At 38.5% G+C, this 18,635-nt stretch overlaps 1 protein-coding gene across 1 annotated transcript; it reads right to left on the reverse strand.

Moving 5' to 3' along the window:
* Nucleotides 1-2,352: 2,352 nt before the first annotated feature.
* LOC103411582 (aspartic proteinase 36-like) lies at nucleotides 2,353-8,012 on the reverse strand. The gene is made up of 10 exons (XM_008350221.4): nucleotides 7,713-8,012; nucleotides 5,089-5,218; nucleotides 4,725-4,978; nucleotides 4,395-4,622; nucleotides 4,032-4,194; nucleotides 3,823-3,896; nucleotides 3,635-3,731; nucleotides 3,443-3,506; nucleotides 2,993-3,064; nucleotides 2,353-2,833 (listed from the first exon to the last, which is right to left on the reverse strand). The coding sequence occupies exons 1-10, from the start codon at nucleotides 7,952-7,954 to the stop codon at nucleotides 2,661-2,663; spliced, it is 1,497 nt and encodes a 498-aa protein (XP_008348443.2). The 5' UTR covers nucleotides 7,955-8,012; the 3' UTR covers nucleotides 2,353-2,660.
* Between the last annotated feature and the right edge of the window lie 10,623 nt (nucleotides 8,013-18,635).

An 18,635-nucleotide genomic window follows, 5' to 3' on the forward strand; every position in this document is an offset into this window, starting at 1 on the left:
ACTAATGCAAATCTTTAGAGAGAATACAGAGAATAAGGAATCAAAATCAGCATAAGCGAGTGCCTGGCTACCAAACATATTACACATTATGCACAAAAATCTAATATAAGAATTGTACAAAACAAAGTGATACTTGCTTCATTTAAATGCCATCTAGAACACTACCTATCGCTTCAAAAATGATGGAGGCTAAACCTTCATCAGCTGTACTAATGACAGTGATTGTCTCTCTGACTTCTACAAGAGCTTGGTTTGGATGGTGGACATGTACTAGAGAAGCACTTTCTGATTCAGAAACATTTGGTACTTCTCCAAGCATTTCCTTGATGTCTCTGGTTGACAACACTATCAAAAGCTTTTCCAAATTGGGTGAACCCCAATGTACCAGCCGTCTACTCTGAGGACTCTTTGCTGTCTGCCATGGTCTACGAAGAACTCCCCGTTTAACCCCAATGTACTAGCAATTTCTAGTTCTGGACTGTCCTTCAAGCTTGGTATACGCAAAATGTTTCATTAACGCGGTAGTGAAAGGAATTTGTTATTGAAGAGCTATCCCGGTTCAACTCTTCAGGTAACTACTTGTGTAGAAAATTAACAGAGGAATAATTAAAGAGATGAAATCTCATATATCAAGAAAATGAAAATCTACAATACATAAAGAGATGCAAGTACCAGAACAACTTTTGGTTGCAATATCTTCAGCAACGCCTCAACTTTCTGCAACCTACAAAAAGAAGATATCCCGATGTAAATTGTGTACTTTTTTTAACAAGTTGCGTAACAATTCAAGAGGAAGCTGTTCAATGGAGTGGTCGGGGGAGTTGACACATTAAGGCCCTAAATATCAAGTATAATATTGAGTCCTGTTTTCTGGTTGAAGTTGGTGATTTTTTGGTAGAAATTAGTATGTTAAGTGTAACGTAAGTTACGAAGCCCTTGAACACAAATTAGCAAGCCAAAGAGTTTTATACACTTGATGAAATCTTCACCGAAACCAAGCGGTGTCCAGTATTTCATCATTTCACAATTTCATGTGGTTGATCCTCATTATTTGCACAGGGTTTGGCGCTACAAGGACTTTCCTTCCTTCTTTCTTTTTTTTTTTCATTAAGAAATAAGATTGTCACGTTACGATAATATACATTGATCAAGAAGGAAGAGAAACCCTACCTTATCCCAGAGAGGAAAGAGCATTGAAGAACCTTCATTTCCATTGGCTTGAAAGGCAAAGGCTGCAAACTTAATAGGATTTGAGCAGTTTGTGGTTATTACTTGGCATATATAAAACAAAATATTTGAAGCCCCTTTACAAGCCAGGCATAAAAGGGATTTAGCATGGAATATAACCCATCAATGGCAAATTCCATAGATAAGAAGCTCGGTTTACTTGTGCTACAAGCTTTCACTGAAACTGATAATGTAGTTCAATTTTTCTTTTGGTATAAGCCAACAATGGCACACCTGAAATAATGATGGCTTCTCTCTCCTCTGTTAACCGCTGACGTGGCAGGTGTTCTCGTACAGAGGCCCCACATTATTCATAATGGTAGCCACAAGGTCTTCATATGTTATGGGAGAACCAGAGTGCCACTTGATCAGCCAAGGGGTTGATTTTATCCAAGAAGTCGGTGATTGAGAGGTCATGACGTCGCATGTTCATAAGCTCGCAAGGGAGCTGGATGACACGGTTATGCAATGAGGATGCATACCATTCTTGCAGAGTCTTCCATGCATCTGGTGCACAGGTTTTGTTCACAATGACAGACAGAACATTGGGAGTTAAGGAACTAATTAACCAGGACTGTTCCAATTGATCTTGCTGTATCCATGCTTCGTAGAGAGGGTTAATTTCGTCACTTAATCTTCTCAGCATCGGAAACAAAGGCTGGAGGACAGACCGACGTCCCATCAATGAAGGAGAGCAGGCCACGGCTTCTGAGAAGGGGAATAAATGGTGCACGCAACCAGGGGTACTTAATGTGGTCTAATTTAATCGTGAGAAAGTTTGCAACATTAGGGTGAGGGATTGGATTGGCAGCGGTAGCGGCTAAGGTCATGATGAGGGAAGAGATGTTTGTCGTGGGACAGAAACGGATGATACCAAGATAGAAATTAAAGAGGAATGAATTGCTTCTGTTTGTGTTTCCAGTTGCAGCGGCTGAGATGCTGCTGATTTTGAATTTGAATTGAGATGGAATATCTGTTTATCAACTAGGACTTCCTATTGATTGATAGCTTAGGCATGAAAGATAATGTCAATGTTGTTAAGTGACTAATCTATTTATTCCAATTTGTTATACTGGTTTTCACATAAATGAAATTCAACAGAGGGCTGGCAACCTCGAAGCGAAATTCTGTACCACGAAGCAAAAATCCACTGCTATATATGTATGAAATGCATAAATTTATGAATGTCATTTACAATGGTGCTAATCAATATAATGAAACTTGTACTGTGTGCCTGTTGAAATAATAACCCTAACCAAAACCGAAAATAGAGTAAAGAATAGCTGACATGACTTCTGTAAAAGTGAGTGTGGTCTCGCTGAATGCTACCATGTTAACTCATGAGAAACTGCACAATCGTCACAAGTATCAAACCAAGAATGGTAACCCCAGATCTGTCGCCCTAAGGTGCCAAACAGGGCCTATGTCCAGTGCTACAGCGATGGGACAATGTGAATGATTGACGTGAGAACAAGGAAAACCATCACGCTTGTTGTTATCAGCTTGAAGGGGTCGTTGCGCGCTGAACCACTAAGGTCTATCGACCCTGGACTAACAGATGCAGTTCCGGTACTTGTATTCGTAGAAACGCTGACTGACTGTGAACCTGAGAGAAATATTCATAGTTCATACATTCACAAATAAAAACACCGCTAGTATTTTCTGGTGCTTTTTTGCTCGTACTTTCAGAATATGATTTTCATATGGCTGATGAAATGAGTGCTGAACACTTGGAATAAGATATAAGAGTAATATCCGAACTTACAGTTATATTGAGCCCAACCAATCCGTTGATTCGCCAAATCATACACAATGATCTTGTCTTTTAAGATGAGGTCTATCGGAAAAGATGAAAATATTACTGTTATCTTAATGAAAGGAAAAATTTAGACACAATTATATGAATGAATAAGCTATAGCAGATGTGATGACCTGACAAGCAGATTTCCAGTCACACAAGCAAAATTTACTTTTATGAAAGAGAGTATATATAAACTAGAACCTAATGTGCAAGTTTATATTTAACGAATTCGTCAAATTTGTCATACAGAACTAACACAATGGGAAGGGTTGAAAACTTTTGAGCTAATAGCGTTAGCCGTTGGATTTGCACAAGCAATCTGATGAATGACTGCTCATCAAGATTTAAAACTTTAGGCTGTTAGTGAATGGTGTTGCAACAAACTTGAATAAAAGTTGCATTCATTTTTCATACCTCCTAATACAGTTTGTTGACCCTGATTTTTTGCGATGCCGATGCACCATACTTCATCACCATTCTATAGTCGGGATAAAAAAGAAGATGAAATCTTTGGTTTCAGTTCAAGATGCAGCGTAAGAAGTAGACAGAGTCATATAACAAAAAACCACTCAGAAGTAAATAAAAACTACACAAAAAGATACTCACCATAGAGTTCTGCTGTAAAAGGTAGTCCTCGGGTCTTAGAATCATGGATGCATTGCCATCAAAGTTCAAGCTAACTTGAGGAAATGCAGTCGAGATGCTGAACGGAGTTATGCACACTTTAAGAATTACAGTTCGAACGAAATAGCAATGCTCAATGACGAATAGTGCAAAATATTGAAAATGTGAACCTGGAAGTGACTATGTAGCACTGCTCTCCCTGAGAGGTGACAGGGGTCACGGATTGTGAAACAGCGCTTGTTATCTGCAAAGCAACGAAATAACATGTTATTCAAACAGTAATCCAGGTTGAATTAAGTTTGAAAGTACGAAGAGATAACGAATCACCGGTACACAAAAGAGATCAATTGAAAAGTAAATTTGTAACAAAAAATATTACAGCGTTGACGAAAGGATCATAGGCATTTTCTGCAAGGTATGCCAAAGTTGTCCCGGAGTCAACTATGGTTCCTTGGGTGTCCGATGTTGCAAACACTGATGAAGCAATGTCCAGTATTTGGCCATTAACAGCAATGTTCTTCAGATTTAAGTTATAGTGAGGCCTGAAATTTCGGACATGAACAATTAGATATAGTTAAACGTAATCATCCAAAGGTTATATGATTCAAAATCCTCATGTATCACTAAAAATATCTTTTATGATGCACGTAAACTTAAGTGAAATTTTACAGCTGTTCACTTGTCAAAGTGGAGCTTATGATATGTTAAGAAATTTAGATATTACTTGTACTGTTGCACATACTGATTCTGGACAAGTGGGCTATAAACTATGTTTGGTTCCGTGATCTCGCCAAGAACCAAAATCCCTCCACCGGTGTCATCTCCTCTAAAGCAGTGAGAAAATACTTTTGGTGCTAATCCCTGTGAAGACAGCTGGGAGATGACGGAAAGTTCCTGCTGCCCAAATCCAAAAATCCCATCAACTGCTGCAGCTGTTTTCTGCAAGACCCCTGTTGCTGAGGTGCTACAACTGTTTCATAATACACCATTTGAGGCCATGTTCAATCAAAATATGGACAGAGTATATGACCGTTGTGCTTACTTATAGTGCAAAGTACAACATATAACTTACCCAAAGACAACTTTAGCTGAAGAGTTTGAGGTACCAGACTGATCACCGCCGGCTGTGTCAAGAAGCAACAAGTCTGATACATAGTAGCCTGATGTGCCACTGCCATCTCCGTATTCGAAATCGTAAGTACACTGCTTATTCTGTGCATCACAGAGAGAATCTTGAGTCTGCTGTCCAAGGGTACACAGTTTATCCGAACAAGAGACCAACGAGGCTGTTGAGGAGCTACTAGGATCAAAATCTTTCAGCTGGATCTGCATGAAGAAAAATGTTCAGCAGTATGTTATTTCTATGTTCCGAAAACTTGACAAATTTGAATTCGGAGAGGAAGGATGAGAAGGATTAAGAGAGGTGATGAGTTTACTTTGAGTCCAGTCGATTGGGGGCAGCCATTGCAGGAAGTGCAGCCAACCCACAAAACATCACTTCCGGTATCAATCTGCACATAGTACTCTGTTGCAGGTGTACCCAATTTCACGCTTGTAAAATAAAGCCTACGATCAAGTCATAAGTCCGAAGAAATTAAGGAATCAATATAAGAAGTACAACAATTTATCAAAATAAGACAAGTATGTGTAAAATCTATCACTTAATGATTCTGATACTACACAATTGTTATGTGTTGTGAATCAATACATAAACTGTATGTTACATATTGATGAGCTTGTTTGGTTTTCTTTGTTTTAATCAGTAGCTAGTTTGTATTCTAAAAAGACCATACTGCACTAATAGCCCATGGAGTTTACTTGGATTTTCACTTTCGTCCATGTAGTTTTTTGATACATTTGTGTCCTTGTAGTTTTGTTTTTATTCACTTTAGCCATTCCGTCAATGAAGTTGATTTTTTTGTCCTTTTTTTGTTCGCATCTTCTCATTTCAAAAATCCAATAGGAAGGAATTTCTCGACATTTAACAGATTGAACTAATGGTTGTGATGGAATTAATGAAACTACAAGAACAAAAATGCAACAACAGAAACTACGAGGATGAAAGTGAAATTCCGAGTCAGTGCTACAAAAGGACCTCCTTAAAATACAGTCCCTTAAGCACCCTATCAAACCCATGTCATTCTACAAACAATTGAAGGAACCCAAAACAAAAAAAACAAACAGAAAAACGAAAAGTTTGCCCTCTTGTTTCCAAGTAATGATGTGGATTAGATAATGTGATTGCGTCCCTTTGTCGTTACTTTATAACCAACTAATCTAACCCTATCTTTACTTCAAAACCAATATGAGTAAAGCGGAAGAAAAAACAAAAAGAAATGTAATTAACAAAACAAAAGCAAGTAAACAACACAAAAACATATATATATACGAATCCTTTAACATGAGGTATCCCTATTTTTCTAAAAAAATGGGAATATCCTCTTGACCGTTGGATTTGACTTTAATGAAATTGTGTGAACTGTGATTTAATCTCAACCACATAATTTCATTAAAGCCAATCCAACGGTCAAGAAGGTGTTCCCATTTTTTTAGAAAAATGGGGATCCCTTTTGTTAAAGGGCCTAACTCAAAGAAGTATTTGCATTAATTCAATGATTATTGGGTCTGAGTAAACGCTAATAAAATATTAGGCATAATCGGATAAATGATCCCCGTGATCATAAGGTATTCAGAAGATAGCCCCTATGGTATAAAAAATTCAGATTTAAACCCCTATGGTCTAAGTCTGTTAGGATTTATACCCAAAATTGAAACTTCCGTCATTCCTCTGTTAGTAGCATGCACGTGAGTCTCATATGTGAGGATTAGATGGTCATTTCATAGTTAGTAGCATGCCAATAGTTAAGCTAAAACCCTCATGACGTTCCCAATTCTAAAGCACGAACAAAATTCTTTTATTGAAATCAAAGGTTTGGTTCATGTTTGAAAAGCCACATCGATGGCTAAGCAAAGAATTGAGGGAGACGTTGCACCAACATACTCAGGTATTGCTACAATCTTGGATAACTTTAGGTGATTGTTCTATTTTGAAAATGGTTTGTTCGTAATCGTATACACCATGTGTGGTTTTATGCTTGAAAGTTTTTTTCTTTTTTTCCCAGTCGGTCTCCTCCTTATTATGCTTCAAAGGCTTTTTTTTTTTTGTCCAGTTGGTTTCTTCTTTTTTTTTTCCAGTCTGTCTCCTCCTTATTATGCTTGAAAGTTTTTTCTTTTTTCCAGTCGGTCTCCTTCTTAGTGGTATAAATAGGGGTTTACGTGTAGGGTTTTGAAAGGGAAGAAGGCAACAAAAAGGAAACAAACAAAGCAAACTAGAAGGCAAAAAGCCAATTAGTTGTTCAATCAAAGAATTCAGTTGCGCACCCGGATGCGATTTCAGTTTGTGATGTCTTTGTTTATGAATGGAGAGTGACTATGGAAGGGATGAAACAGGGGATGAAATGACCATCTTGTCCTCACATGTGACACTCATGTGCATGATACTAACGGATGAATGATGGAAGTTTCAATTTTGGGTATAAATTCTAACAAACTTAGACCACAAGGGTTTAAATCCGATTTTTTTTACCACAAGGGTTACCTTCCGAATACTTTATGACCATGGAGACTATTAACAAAACAAAAGCAAGTAAACAAAACAAAAAAAGAAAAATAGGAGTTAATGCAAATACTTTTTTGAGTTACAGATATATATATATATATATATATATATCTATATATATATATATATCTGTAACTCAAAAAAGTATTTGCATTAACTCAATGATTATTGGGTCTGAGTCAACGCTAATAAAATATTAAGACGTGAATCAAATGAATTAGAACGTTGTTTTTCTACAATATTATGATATATTAATTACATCATGATTCCGAAGCACATATAATTATTATATTTTCCAGTATTTATCACGACAGAAGACGTGTGGACTAACTAAACATGTTTTGCAACATTTACAAGAAAAAACAAAATCAACAATACAGAAAGGAATAACAAGAGTTAAATCATTAATTAATTACTGAATATGCAAGAAATTATATTTACCCGACAAGGTATGGATTGAAGGTTCCTCCAACAGGGAAACTGACGACACCACTTGGCGACTGCTGCAACATCCTTCCATGCCTGACTCGATCTCGAGCTTTGAGTTGACTCATTTCCACTTTGTGATTTGTTGGAAAAGCTCTCTCCAGAGTTAGAGTGGCGGGAAAACTGCACAGAACCACCGCATGCGGCATCAGTAGCACGACGGCAATCAGAAGCTTGCCCAGCAAAACTGCCGCCATCTCTCTCTCTCTCTCTCTCTCTCTCTCTCTCCCTCACCCCCTCTCTCTCCCCCTCAAAGATTCAATATATAACAACCGGGTAATAGAATTTCAAAATAGGAATGACGTTAGCTTTTATATTTTATTTCATATCATAAATAAATTTAATGCTTTAATTTGGTTTCAACTTCCTTTTTTTCTTCTTCTTCTTGCCAGCAGCGTTTCAGCTAGGACGACCTCCACCGGTCCCGAGTCTCTGCATTTAACTTAACATCTATACGCAATTAGGCTAATTTTGACGATTTAATTAATTTATTGAACTAAATCTATCCCACACCATGAGTCTTCTCTCTTGCCGTCTACCCCGCTTTTCTTCCGCCGGCAGCACAACGCCAAAGTAATCGAAAAGCTTAAACTACTTTGTCGTAATTGTCCAAATGTAAAATTCAATTTCGAAAACTAATATTCAATTTGCCTTCGGCGTGACAAAAATAGGGTAGTTACGAAAATAGGTGTGCTTCGACTTTTTATTTTTTATTATTAATCGTGTCTTTCTATTGGATCACGGCAAAAGACATATAATTCGTAGGATGAACTGATGTCAGTTACCCCAAAATTCAAAATTCATATCCTAAGATATTACTCCTTACCCTTCAGGCATCCATCATATATTAAGCCTGTTGTAATTTGACATTCTATGGTAAAAGACAAGAAACATGGCTGGAACCACACATCAACCACTGGAAGTTTTTTGTGATTTTGCAGAGACATGCTGAATGAAATGATGCGAAGGGGATTTCAATCTAAATACGACGTAGAAGAATTAAATTATGTTAGATTAGTTGAACCGCCACGACTAGTCTAAATACGTGTAAATGCACAGATAATAAATGCAGAGATTTGGAATCCACCTTCACCAGGTGCGTTTAAGCATGAGGTGTTTTTTTAGTTTAAATAAAAAATTTAGTCATATTTTTAGTTTAGGTACTAATGAAAAAGTCAACCAAAATAATTCACTAAATACTACTATATATATTTTAAAATTAGTACATAATTGTCACTCAATCCTACAATGTTCCGACATGTCAAGGTATTCCATTTCCGGTCTCTAGGTCACTGTTCAACAGTTGCTTTTAAACATAACATACTAGGTGATGAACTTTATTGTAAGGTCTCTAGTTTTTATTGTGTGCATGTAAAAAACAGTAAACTCACATAACAAACAGAATTCAAGATGAAAAAGTTTTACCTATTGCTATCTTTATGTCATTGTTGAACATTGTTGAACAATGGCTTGAAATTTTGTAGCGACTTGAAAAAAAAATTCTGGCATCAATGACGATGGCCAACAATAATTTTTGACACTGAAGTCGGTGGTCTGTAGATCGTGTGTAATGGGGCGAATATATAATTATTTGACACAAGAAAAAATATAGTTGTACAACCAAATTAAGCAATGGAGTTTCTTGTTACCAGAACAGGACCCCACAAAATTTCAGGATATGTATATTTGGCGGGGAACTATGTTTAGTTTCATTTGATTGAATAGTTCACTCTTGTAAATAGCATTTTCTCATTATATAAATTTTATGATCAGAATGGTTCAATTTCTTAATCCTCAATTTAAAGATCATTCTACAAAAAAATCATTTGAATCAGAGATTGTTTACTCATTCAAATGTAACAGATGTGCATTTTTTCTTTCTTCTTTTTATTGTGTTTGTACCTGAAAATGCTTGGGGGATTTTCTTATTCCCTTCTCCACTGCACATTAGGAATCACAGGTGGGTTTGCTTTCTCCTTTGACAAGAGGCTTGGTTTAATTCATCAAGAAGACAATTTTGGTTTCATACTTGGTTTTATGCTTAGTTGCTTCAAAAGGCTTTGTTTCCACTTTCTCCTTTAACAACATGAATTGCTAGCTACAGCTTTTAGTGCTTGGGTGATATTTGATGAAATTGTTATTTTGATCAATCAGTTTGGACTTTGGAATTTTTTAGGTAGACGGGCCGATGACCCACTCTAACAACACCGATACTGTCCCCACTTGGCTACCTGCTCAATTCATCAGGTGTGAGGTTTTAATACAAAAGGCCTCAGTGATAGTTAGAGTGGGGTAATTATATTTAAATTGTTTGTTCTCAAGCCTTCTGGCCGAGGTGGTATAAAGGAATTCTAACACTCCCTTGCACGTGAGACCCCACTTTATGGGTCACATGTGGAGTTCCACACATTGGCAAGCCAAGTCGGGGCTCATCCGTTTGCGCGGGGCCAATGGGGACCTACCCATTCACATGGCATCTCTTGGCCTATGTGGAGCCAAGTCAGGGCTCACCTGTTCGTGCGAGGTCAAAGGGGACCCACCAGTTCACGTGGCAGTACGGGCCCGTCTACTGGCTTTGATACCAATCTAGAATTTTTTTAGGTAGACGGGCCAATGGTCCACTCCAACAACACCGATGTTGTCCCCATTTGGCCACCTGCACAATCTGTCAAGTGTGAGGTTTTAATACAAAAGGCCTCGGTGATTGTTAGAGTGGGGTAATTCTATTTAAATTGCTTGTGTAAGCTTAGATGTATATTTTTGGGATTTAATGGTCAGCCAAAAAGGCACCGGTGTTACCACCTACTCACCAAGCATACGTATGTCACCATGGATGTTACGTTTTCTGAGCATGAGATTTTCTTTGTCACTAATCACACCAACTATAACCTTCAAGGGGAGATACGCACACATGAAGATTACAGTTGGATTGATCTTCCAACTAGGCAAGAGGATGGTCACCGAGCAACCCAGCAGTATAACACCTGCCAACATGATATCTGCCACGGTGACAGCATCTGCTAGCAGAGCCAACAACTGCCAGTTTTCCCAATCTGTGAGTTTGAGCCCAGTAGTGTGAGTGAGCCAAATCTGGGCTTGGCTGGTTTGGAGAACAATGAAACAGCAAATGAGCTCCAGTCGGGGAATAGGCCTGAGGGCTTGGCACAGCCTAGCGCACAGGTCAGTGGGCAGTCTAGCGTATGGTTAAGTGCACAGTCAAGTGCACAATATCAAGGCAGCAACGAAACAGCAAATAACCTTCTTATAGTTGTACCCTCCATGTGCTCGAGAATATCCATGATGTAAGTTTATCCCAACTTGATGGAGCTCGTAATTTGACTAATATTGAAAGTATGTATATGTTGCCATCTAGACAAAATCGTGGGAAACCACCTGATAGGTATTCTCCTTATGGAAAAGTCAGATATGCTATTGCAAAGTATGTTTCTACTCATCGATTGTCCTCTAAGTACCAAGCCATGGTGAATACAATGGATGGAATCAAAATCCCAACAAGAGTGGAAGAAGCTTTGCTAGATCCTCGATGGATAAAAGCAATGAAAGTCGATATGAAGGCTCTACAGAAAAATAAGACTTGGAGCGTGGAGTCACTACCACATGGGAAAAGACTAGTGGGGTGCAAATAGGTATTCACCATCAAACACAATGCAGATGGGAGTATTGACAGATATAAGGCAAGGTTGGTTGCTAAGGGGTACACACAGACTTGCAGAGTAGATTATCAAGAAACATTTGCCCTAGTAGCAAACATGAACATTATTCGAGTTCTTTTGTTTTTAGCTGCTAATTTTGATTGACCGTTGAAGCAATTTGACGTAAAAAATGCTTTTCTACATGGAGACCTAGAAAAAGAAGTTTACATGGAGCTTCCACCCGGGTATGAAGTGCCGAACAGAGTGGGCAAAATGTGTAGGTTGCGAAAAGCTCTTTATGGACTCAAACAATCACCTAGGGCGTGGTTTGGAAGATTCACGGTGGCAATGAAGAAATATGGTTACCGACAAGGAAATGCGGATCACACTTTGTTTATTAAAAGTAGAGAAGGTAAGGTCACCTTGTTAATAATTTATGTGGATGATATGGTAGTTATTGGTGATGATGTTGAAAAGATGAAGAGACTACAGAGGTATCTCTCTTCGGAGTTTGAGATGAAAGACTTAGGAGGCTTGAAGTACTTCTTGGGAATTGAAGTTGCTCGTTCTTGTGAGGGTATTTACTTGTCACAATGGAAGTATGTTTTGGATCTATTGTCTGAGACAGAGATGTTAGCGTGCAAACCAGCAAAAACGCCTATAGTTCAGAATCATCATCTAGCGATTTATCCTAACCAAGTCCTAGCAAATAGAGAAAGGTACCAGAGGCTAGTAGGAAGGTTGATTTACTTGTCTCTCACGAGGCCAAATATTACATATGATGTAAGTGTGGTAAGTCAATTCATGCATTCCCCTAGTGAAGATCACATGGCTACAGTAATGCGAATTTTGAGTTATTTGAAAGGTGCACCTGGAAAATGGTTGATTTTGAGGAAACATGGGCATTTGAAGGTAAAAGAATACACAGATGTTGATTGGGCTGGAAACATTACTGATAGACGCTCTACATCAGGGTACTTTACATTTGTTGGAGGTAATCTTGTAACTTAGAGGAGCAAGAAGCCGAATGTGGTTGCTAGATCCATTGCGGAGGCCGAATACCGTGGTATGGCACATGGGATTTGTGAATTGTTGTGGCTAAGAATCCTCCTGACCGAGATTGGGTTCAAACCACATGGAGCGATGCTGTTGTATTATGATAATCAAGCCGCGAGAGAAATAGCTAATAATCCAGTTCAGCATGATCATACGAAACATGTTAAGGTGGATGGACATTTTATCAAAGAGAAGTTGGATGTTAAGTTGATTGATATTTCGTATGTGAGATCTGAAGTTCAGTTGGCCGATGTATTAACTCTGTGTCATCAAGAGTGTTTCAGGACTCACTTAACAAGTTGGACCTAGGTGATATCTACACACCAACTTGAAGGGGAGTGTTGCCATGAGTCAACCTTTGGGAAATAAGGAATGTAGGGATATTTTGGGCATGAGATTTTGTAATAGATATCCTAGTATATTTAGGATACTTGTTTTCGAGTTTGTAGGAGATTTGTGTAAGCTTATATATATATTCCTCTATGTGAGAAGAATAAATCAGATTAATATTCATGAAAACCCTAGAATTCTATCTTGGTATCAGAGCCAGGAGGTGGGCCCATGTAGCCACGTGATTGGGTGGGTCCCCATTTGGCCCCGCACGATGGGTGAGTCACGACATGGCTCCACGTAGGCCAAAGATGCCACGCGATTGGGTGGGTCCCCATTGGCCCCGTGTGATGGGTGAGTCCTGACATGGCTCCACATGGTTGTTTGTCCCACATTGGCTAAGGGAAAGAAAGCAAACCAATTTAAATAGAATTACCCCACTCTAATTAACACTAAGGCCTTTTTTGATAAAACCTCACACCTGAGGATTATGCAGGTGGTTAAATGGGAACAGTATCGGTGTTGTTGGAGTGGACCCTTGGCTCGTCGACTGGAAAAATTTCCACATGGACTCTCCACTATAGACTTCAAGCCAATAATTGTTTCAAATAGAACTGCGTCAAATAAGGACTGAAACTGAATCAAAAGGCTTGAAATATTAAATAGAACCAATAAATTAAGAACTCCATCAAAGTGCATGAACTCGAGGAAGGTTCAACAACACTTTTCTTCCAACATCCTTCAAAAACTTGATTTTGATTTTTTTGAGCATGGCTACAGTTTCTTGCATGTTTATTCTCTCGTCCGGTGGCTCTGCACAGCAAGCAAGAGCTAATCACAAAATGGACGACAAGCAATCTATCTTAGACATAAAATCATTATCTTCCTCTTGTGTTACCAGTAGATTGGCACCCACAACTTCAACTATTGCTTCTGATAATAATGTATTTGCAACCCATTGCTTTAGATTCATTTCCTCAACAAACATATTCATTCGTAGGCTTCATTTTTGTGAATGTTTCCATGACTATAATATCAAAACTGTACACATCCCCTTACGTCGAAACAATTCTACTCTGCAATATATTAACATACCAAATAAAGTTAGAAGTTCAATTATTCATGATTATAAAATTGAAGGACATTAAACTAGCAAAACCCTATTTGTCATTTTCGTTTTGCAAAACAAACACTACTACGAAACCTTTTATTAGTGTCGCTATGATAATTGACAAGAAACGTATATTACTGTTGTATATTAAGCAAAATCCGACAGAAAATGGATGCAGCGGCGGATATAATAAGCGACAGAATTGGCAGCGTCAGAGTGGGCCCTTGGCTCGTCGACTGGAAAAATTTCCACATGGACTCTCCACTATAGACTTCAAGCCAATAATTGTTTCAAATAGAACTGCGTCAAATAAGGACTGAAACTAAATCAAAAGGCTTGAAATATTAAATAGAACCAATAAATTAAGAACTCCATCAAAGTGCATGAACTCGAGGAAGGTTCAACAACATTTTTCTTCCAACATCCTTCAAAAACTTGATTTTGATTTTTTTGAGCATGGCTACAGTTTCTTGCATGTTTATTCTCTCGTCCGGTGGCTCTGCACAGCAAGCAAGAGCTAATCACAAAATGGACGACAAGCAATCTATCTTAGACATAAAATCATTATCTTCCTCTTGTGTTACCAGTAGATTGGCACCCACAACTTCAACTATTGCTTCTGATAATAATGTATTTGCAACCCATTGCTTTAGATTCATTTCCTCAACAAACATATTCATTCGTAGGCTTCATTTTTGTGAATGTTTCCATGACTATAATACCAAAACTGTACACATCCCCTTACGTCGAAACAATTCTACTCTGCAATATATTAACATACCAAATAAAGTTAGAAGTTCAATTATTCATGATTATAAAATTGAAGGACATTAAACTAGCAAAACCCTATTTGTCATTTTCGTTTTGCAAAACAAACACTACTACGAAACCTTTTATTAGTGTCGCTATGATAATTGACAAGAAAAGTATATTACTGTTGTATATTAAGCAAAATCCGACAGAAATGGATGCAGTGGCGGATATAATAAGTGATCGGATGATATTTATATATATTTTTACTTTGAATTCACTCGTCTTTTCTTAGTTAGTTCCTTATATTTTTGAGCTATTTACGTTATTTTTGTGTTTATAGGATTTGTTATGCAAAGAAAATAAAAATAGAACAAGTGAAATTTTATGTAATAAATTCGTCAAAACTGTCTGTGTAGATCAGCTTTTAAATTAAATTAAAAATTATATTTAATAATGATAAGTCGTGATGATGTTTGAAACATCATCATGATGGTTTTGTTTTGTAGAAAAAAAAAAGAAAGAAAACGGTGGAAAGAAAGAGTTGGACAAAGAAAGGAAAGAATCCAAGGCAAAAGAGGAGTAGATGCGGGGAGGACTGGAAAACAGAGAAAGCAAACGGGACAGCCAAGAGAAGTGGGGATGGCAAAATAAAAGAATAATAAAATAAAGAAAAAGGACTGTCAGATGGAAGGAGGGAAGAGGATTGGGAGCTGCCTTTGACAGCTAAGAGGTCAGCCGCTGGGTCCAGCTCTCGCCACTTGCGACGAGCCCCATGATTCTTTTCTTGGATCCAGAGGATGTGAAAAGTAAAGGGAGAGGAGAGAGCTGAGCAGGGGGGCAGCGTGAGACAAGGAGGAAAATAAAATAAGAGCTGCGGGGAGGAAAAACGGGGAGAGTCCGGAGGAAAGCTGCCATTTGGCAGCTTGAGCAGGGGGAGAGCAGAAACCTGCTTTTGGGCTGGCGTGATTAAGGGGGTCGGGGGAGCGGAAGAAAGGGGCTGCCCTTTGGGCAGCTCGCAGGAACGTGCAGGGCGTGACAGGAAAGGTGAGGCAAGCAAGGGAGATAGGCAGAGAGAAGGGGAGAGGCGCAGGGAGAGGGAAGTCAGGGAGTGAAGAAAGCTGCAAGCTGTTCTCTCTCTCGGTTTAAACTTTTCAAACTTCTATTTTATTTCTGTTTAATAATGTGTAATTAATTTTATTTTGGCTAGAGGTTAATTCGAAACCATGAATATATTTGTAATATGAATTGATTACCTTCGGTTGTGATTTCATAAGTTGTGTTTTCAATTTACTTATCCGTTCGTATAAAAACTGATTTGTGTATGTTGGTTGAGAGTGCACGCTTAATTTACATGCATGAATTTGATGCTAGAATATAAGTGAATTTCACCTAATCGTTATGAACTTATTTTCACAAGTAGTAAAGGTTGCTAGTCACAATCACGTTAAGTAAATTCTTGGCAAGAGTATCATGCTTTTCATAGTTACGAATGTCTCGTCAATGCTTATAGTTTTCACAAAGTTTAATGATCTTTGATTGTATCGCTATTGTGCTTTTCACGTAGGGGACTTTTGAAGAATGTTTTGAATTGTTGTATGCGTTTTTCCGTCCAATTCAATAACTTAAGGAAAACTTGAAGATTAAAAAAGTGCTGTTCACGGTTAATCTGGAGTATTGAGATTCACAATTTATTGAAAGAACAACTGAAAATCAATTTAGGTTGCATATGTGTCATGTGTGGAGAAGAACCCTCTAGCTAGTCCGTCATTTATCTTTTCATTTTAATTTCATGTTTTTGTAAATTCTGTAATTTATTTAAGTTTAATTTACTTTTCATCAAAATCAAACCCTCCCATTATTAAATTATATTATTTAGTTAGTTTTCTTTATTGTTAGTCTTTTAATTTAATTTCCGTCCATTTCAGTCCTAGTGTTTAATTTGATTGTTTTCATTATTTTGAATCATTTTAAGTGTGTTTCGAGTTATTAGAGTTTTTAGCCTAGTTTTGTGTCCTTGAGTCTTATTTAATATTTTTAAATTAATTTAGAATAGATTAGCAATCCCTCCTAATCCCCGGCCTAGAACGATACCCTACTTACATCTATACTACAATTGTCAAAAAGAGGGTTTAATTTGTGTGTCAAGTAATTCTCGCATCAAATTTTGGCGCCGTTGCCGGGGATTAGCAACTTTGCTAATCCTTTTATTTTTGTTTTTGTTTATGTTTATATTGGTGTTTGTGTATTTTACTTTTGATATTTGATTTATTTTTCTTTCTTTGATTTTAGGTTCAAATGGAGCCGAGGGAAATTTAAAGGAAAGATGCGTCCGGCTAAAGACGTTAAATCAAGCGCTTCTTGGGAGGCAACCCAAGTATTCAACGAAAGGGAGACTTTGGAATCGCTAACCCAATCAGCTTTGCATTCTTCCACCCTTATCTTTACTGCTTTCATTTTGTTTTGTTTAGTTAGTTGTGTTATTTGGTTGATTTCTGTCAGTTTATATTATTTAGTTTAAGTATGGGGGAAGGTTAACCAAAGTCTCTTTACATTAATTTACATTTAAAAAAAAAAAAAAAAAAAAAAAAGTACAAATATTTTACAATAATGTAAACTAATAGTATTCATTGGTCGGGTGGTGCTTCAGTAGTAGGCGGGGCTTCAGCAGTCGGCGGGGCCACAGAAGGAGGAGGCGGCAGAGGTTGATCAGTTGGAGCTTCACTACGCGGTGCCGCCCCAGAAGACGAAGGCAGATGCGGTTGGAACAAACCCACAAACCTCCGATGATCAAGTAAAATTTGACCATCGGTGTCCTGCATCTGGTCAATCTTCCTCTTCATGCTGGTGGCATAGCTGTGTGCGAGCTTGTGCAATTCCTTATTCTCATGCTTGAGCCCTTTAATCTCTTGCTTGAGACTCTGTATTTCAGCCACCAAGGATTCAACGTGACGGGTTCGGGCATATAGGCGTTGGGCCATGTTGGACACGGAACCGGCACACTGCACGCTAAGAGCCAGAGACTCCTTAACCGCCAATTCATCAGACCGTCTAGCGAGCAGTCTGTTATCTCTGGGGGTGACAAGGTTTCGGGCCACCACCGCAGCGGTCATGTCATTTTTCATCATCGAATCCCCCACGGTAAGGGGACCGGTAGGGGATATGAAGGATGGCCGCCATATGTTGTCTGGTGAAGGCGGAGCTGCCTCTTCACCAATGTTCAAGTCAAAACGACGATCAGAAGGGCCAGACATTTTTCAGAGGTGGTAAAGAATGAAGAGAGTTGGACTGATCAAGATTAAACAAGTGCAAGAAGGGAGTGTTTACAGGAGGGAGCTCAAGTGTGTTGTGGAACAAGCTTAACGTCTCTATAAAAAGGAAGAAATCAAAGAGGCGCTCCTCAGAGAAGCGTCCTCTCGCAAATCGAAGAGTCGGGGCTCCGTTCTCAAACGTCTGATTCTTTTCTCAAAAGAGGAGTTTCCTTTCTCAAAAGCCGGATTCTTTTCTCAAAAGAGGCGTTTCATTTCTTAAAGGCTGGGCTTGCTCAGAAACCACGAGCCGAACCCCGGATTTCAAAAGATCAATTTGTCCAGATGTGTCGTCACTTGTCACACGCAAATTGCTTTGCGGAAATCTCGGGCAATTTGTCGAAGCACCAATTCAGAAATCGAAGAGGGAAATTCAACAGTCAAAGACACGCTAGCTTTCTCAAAAGCTGGGCTTCAACCCACGGGAAAATCTTCTTTTCCAGATTTATCCGCACGTGTCACATGCTACCTCTACAATCGACGATGCTCAGAGCTCGAAGCGCCGATTACAGATATCAATGAGGAATCAGCTTTGCGGAAATTACGGGCAGCTTTGTCAGAAAGCGCGTAATTTGTATTCTTCACCCATCCACCGGCTGCCGACACTAAGTGAGAGAACAGTTCCGGTTGTGAAGACAAGTCCTATAAGTTTCTACCTTCGCCTTCCACA

The sequence above is a fragment of the Malus domestica genome, chromosome 02 (assembly GCF_042453785.1).
Source record: "Malus domestica chromosome 02, GDT2T_hap1".
NCBI lineage: Eukaryota > Viridiplantae > Streptophyta > Magnoliopsida > Rosales > Rosaceae > Malus > Malus domestica.

Bases quoted from the DNA above. Each gene is read 5' to 3' on its own strand.
- LOC103411582 (XM_008350221.4), bottom strand. From the start codon at position 7,954: ATGGCGGCAGTTTTGCTGGGCAAGCTTCTGATTGCCGTCGTGCTACTG. The intron at 3,732-3,822 runs GTTCACATTTTC...AACTCCGTTCAG, and splicing joins TGCTACATAGTCACTTCCAG to CATCTCGACTGCATTTCCTC. The intron at 2,834-2,992 runs GTAAGTTCGGAT...TATTTCTCTCAG, and splicing joins TGGTTGGGCTCAATATAACT to GTTCACAGTCAGTCAGCGTT.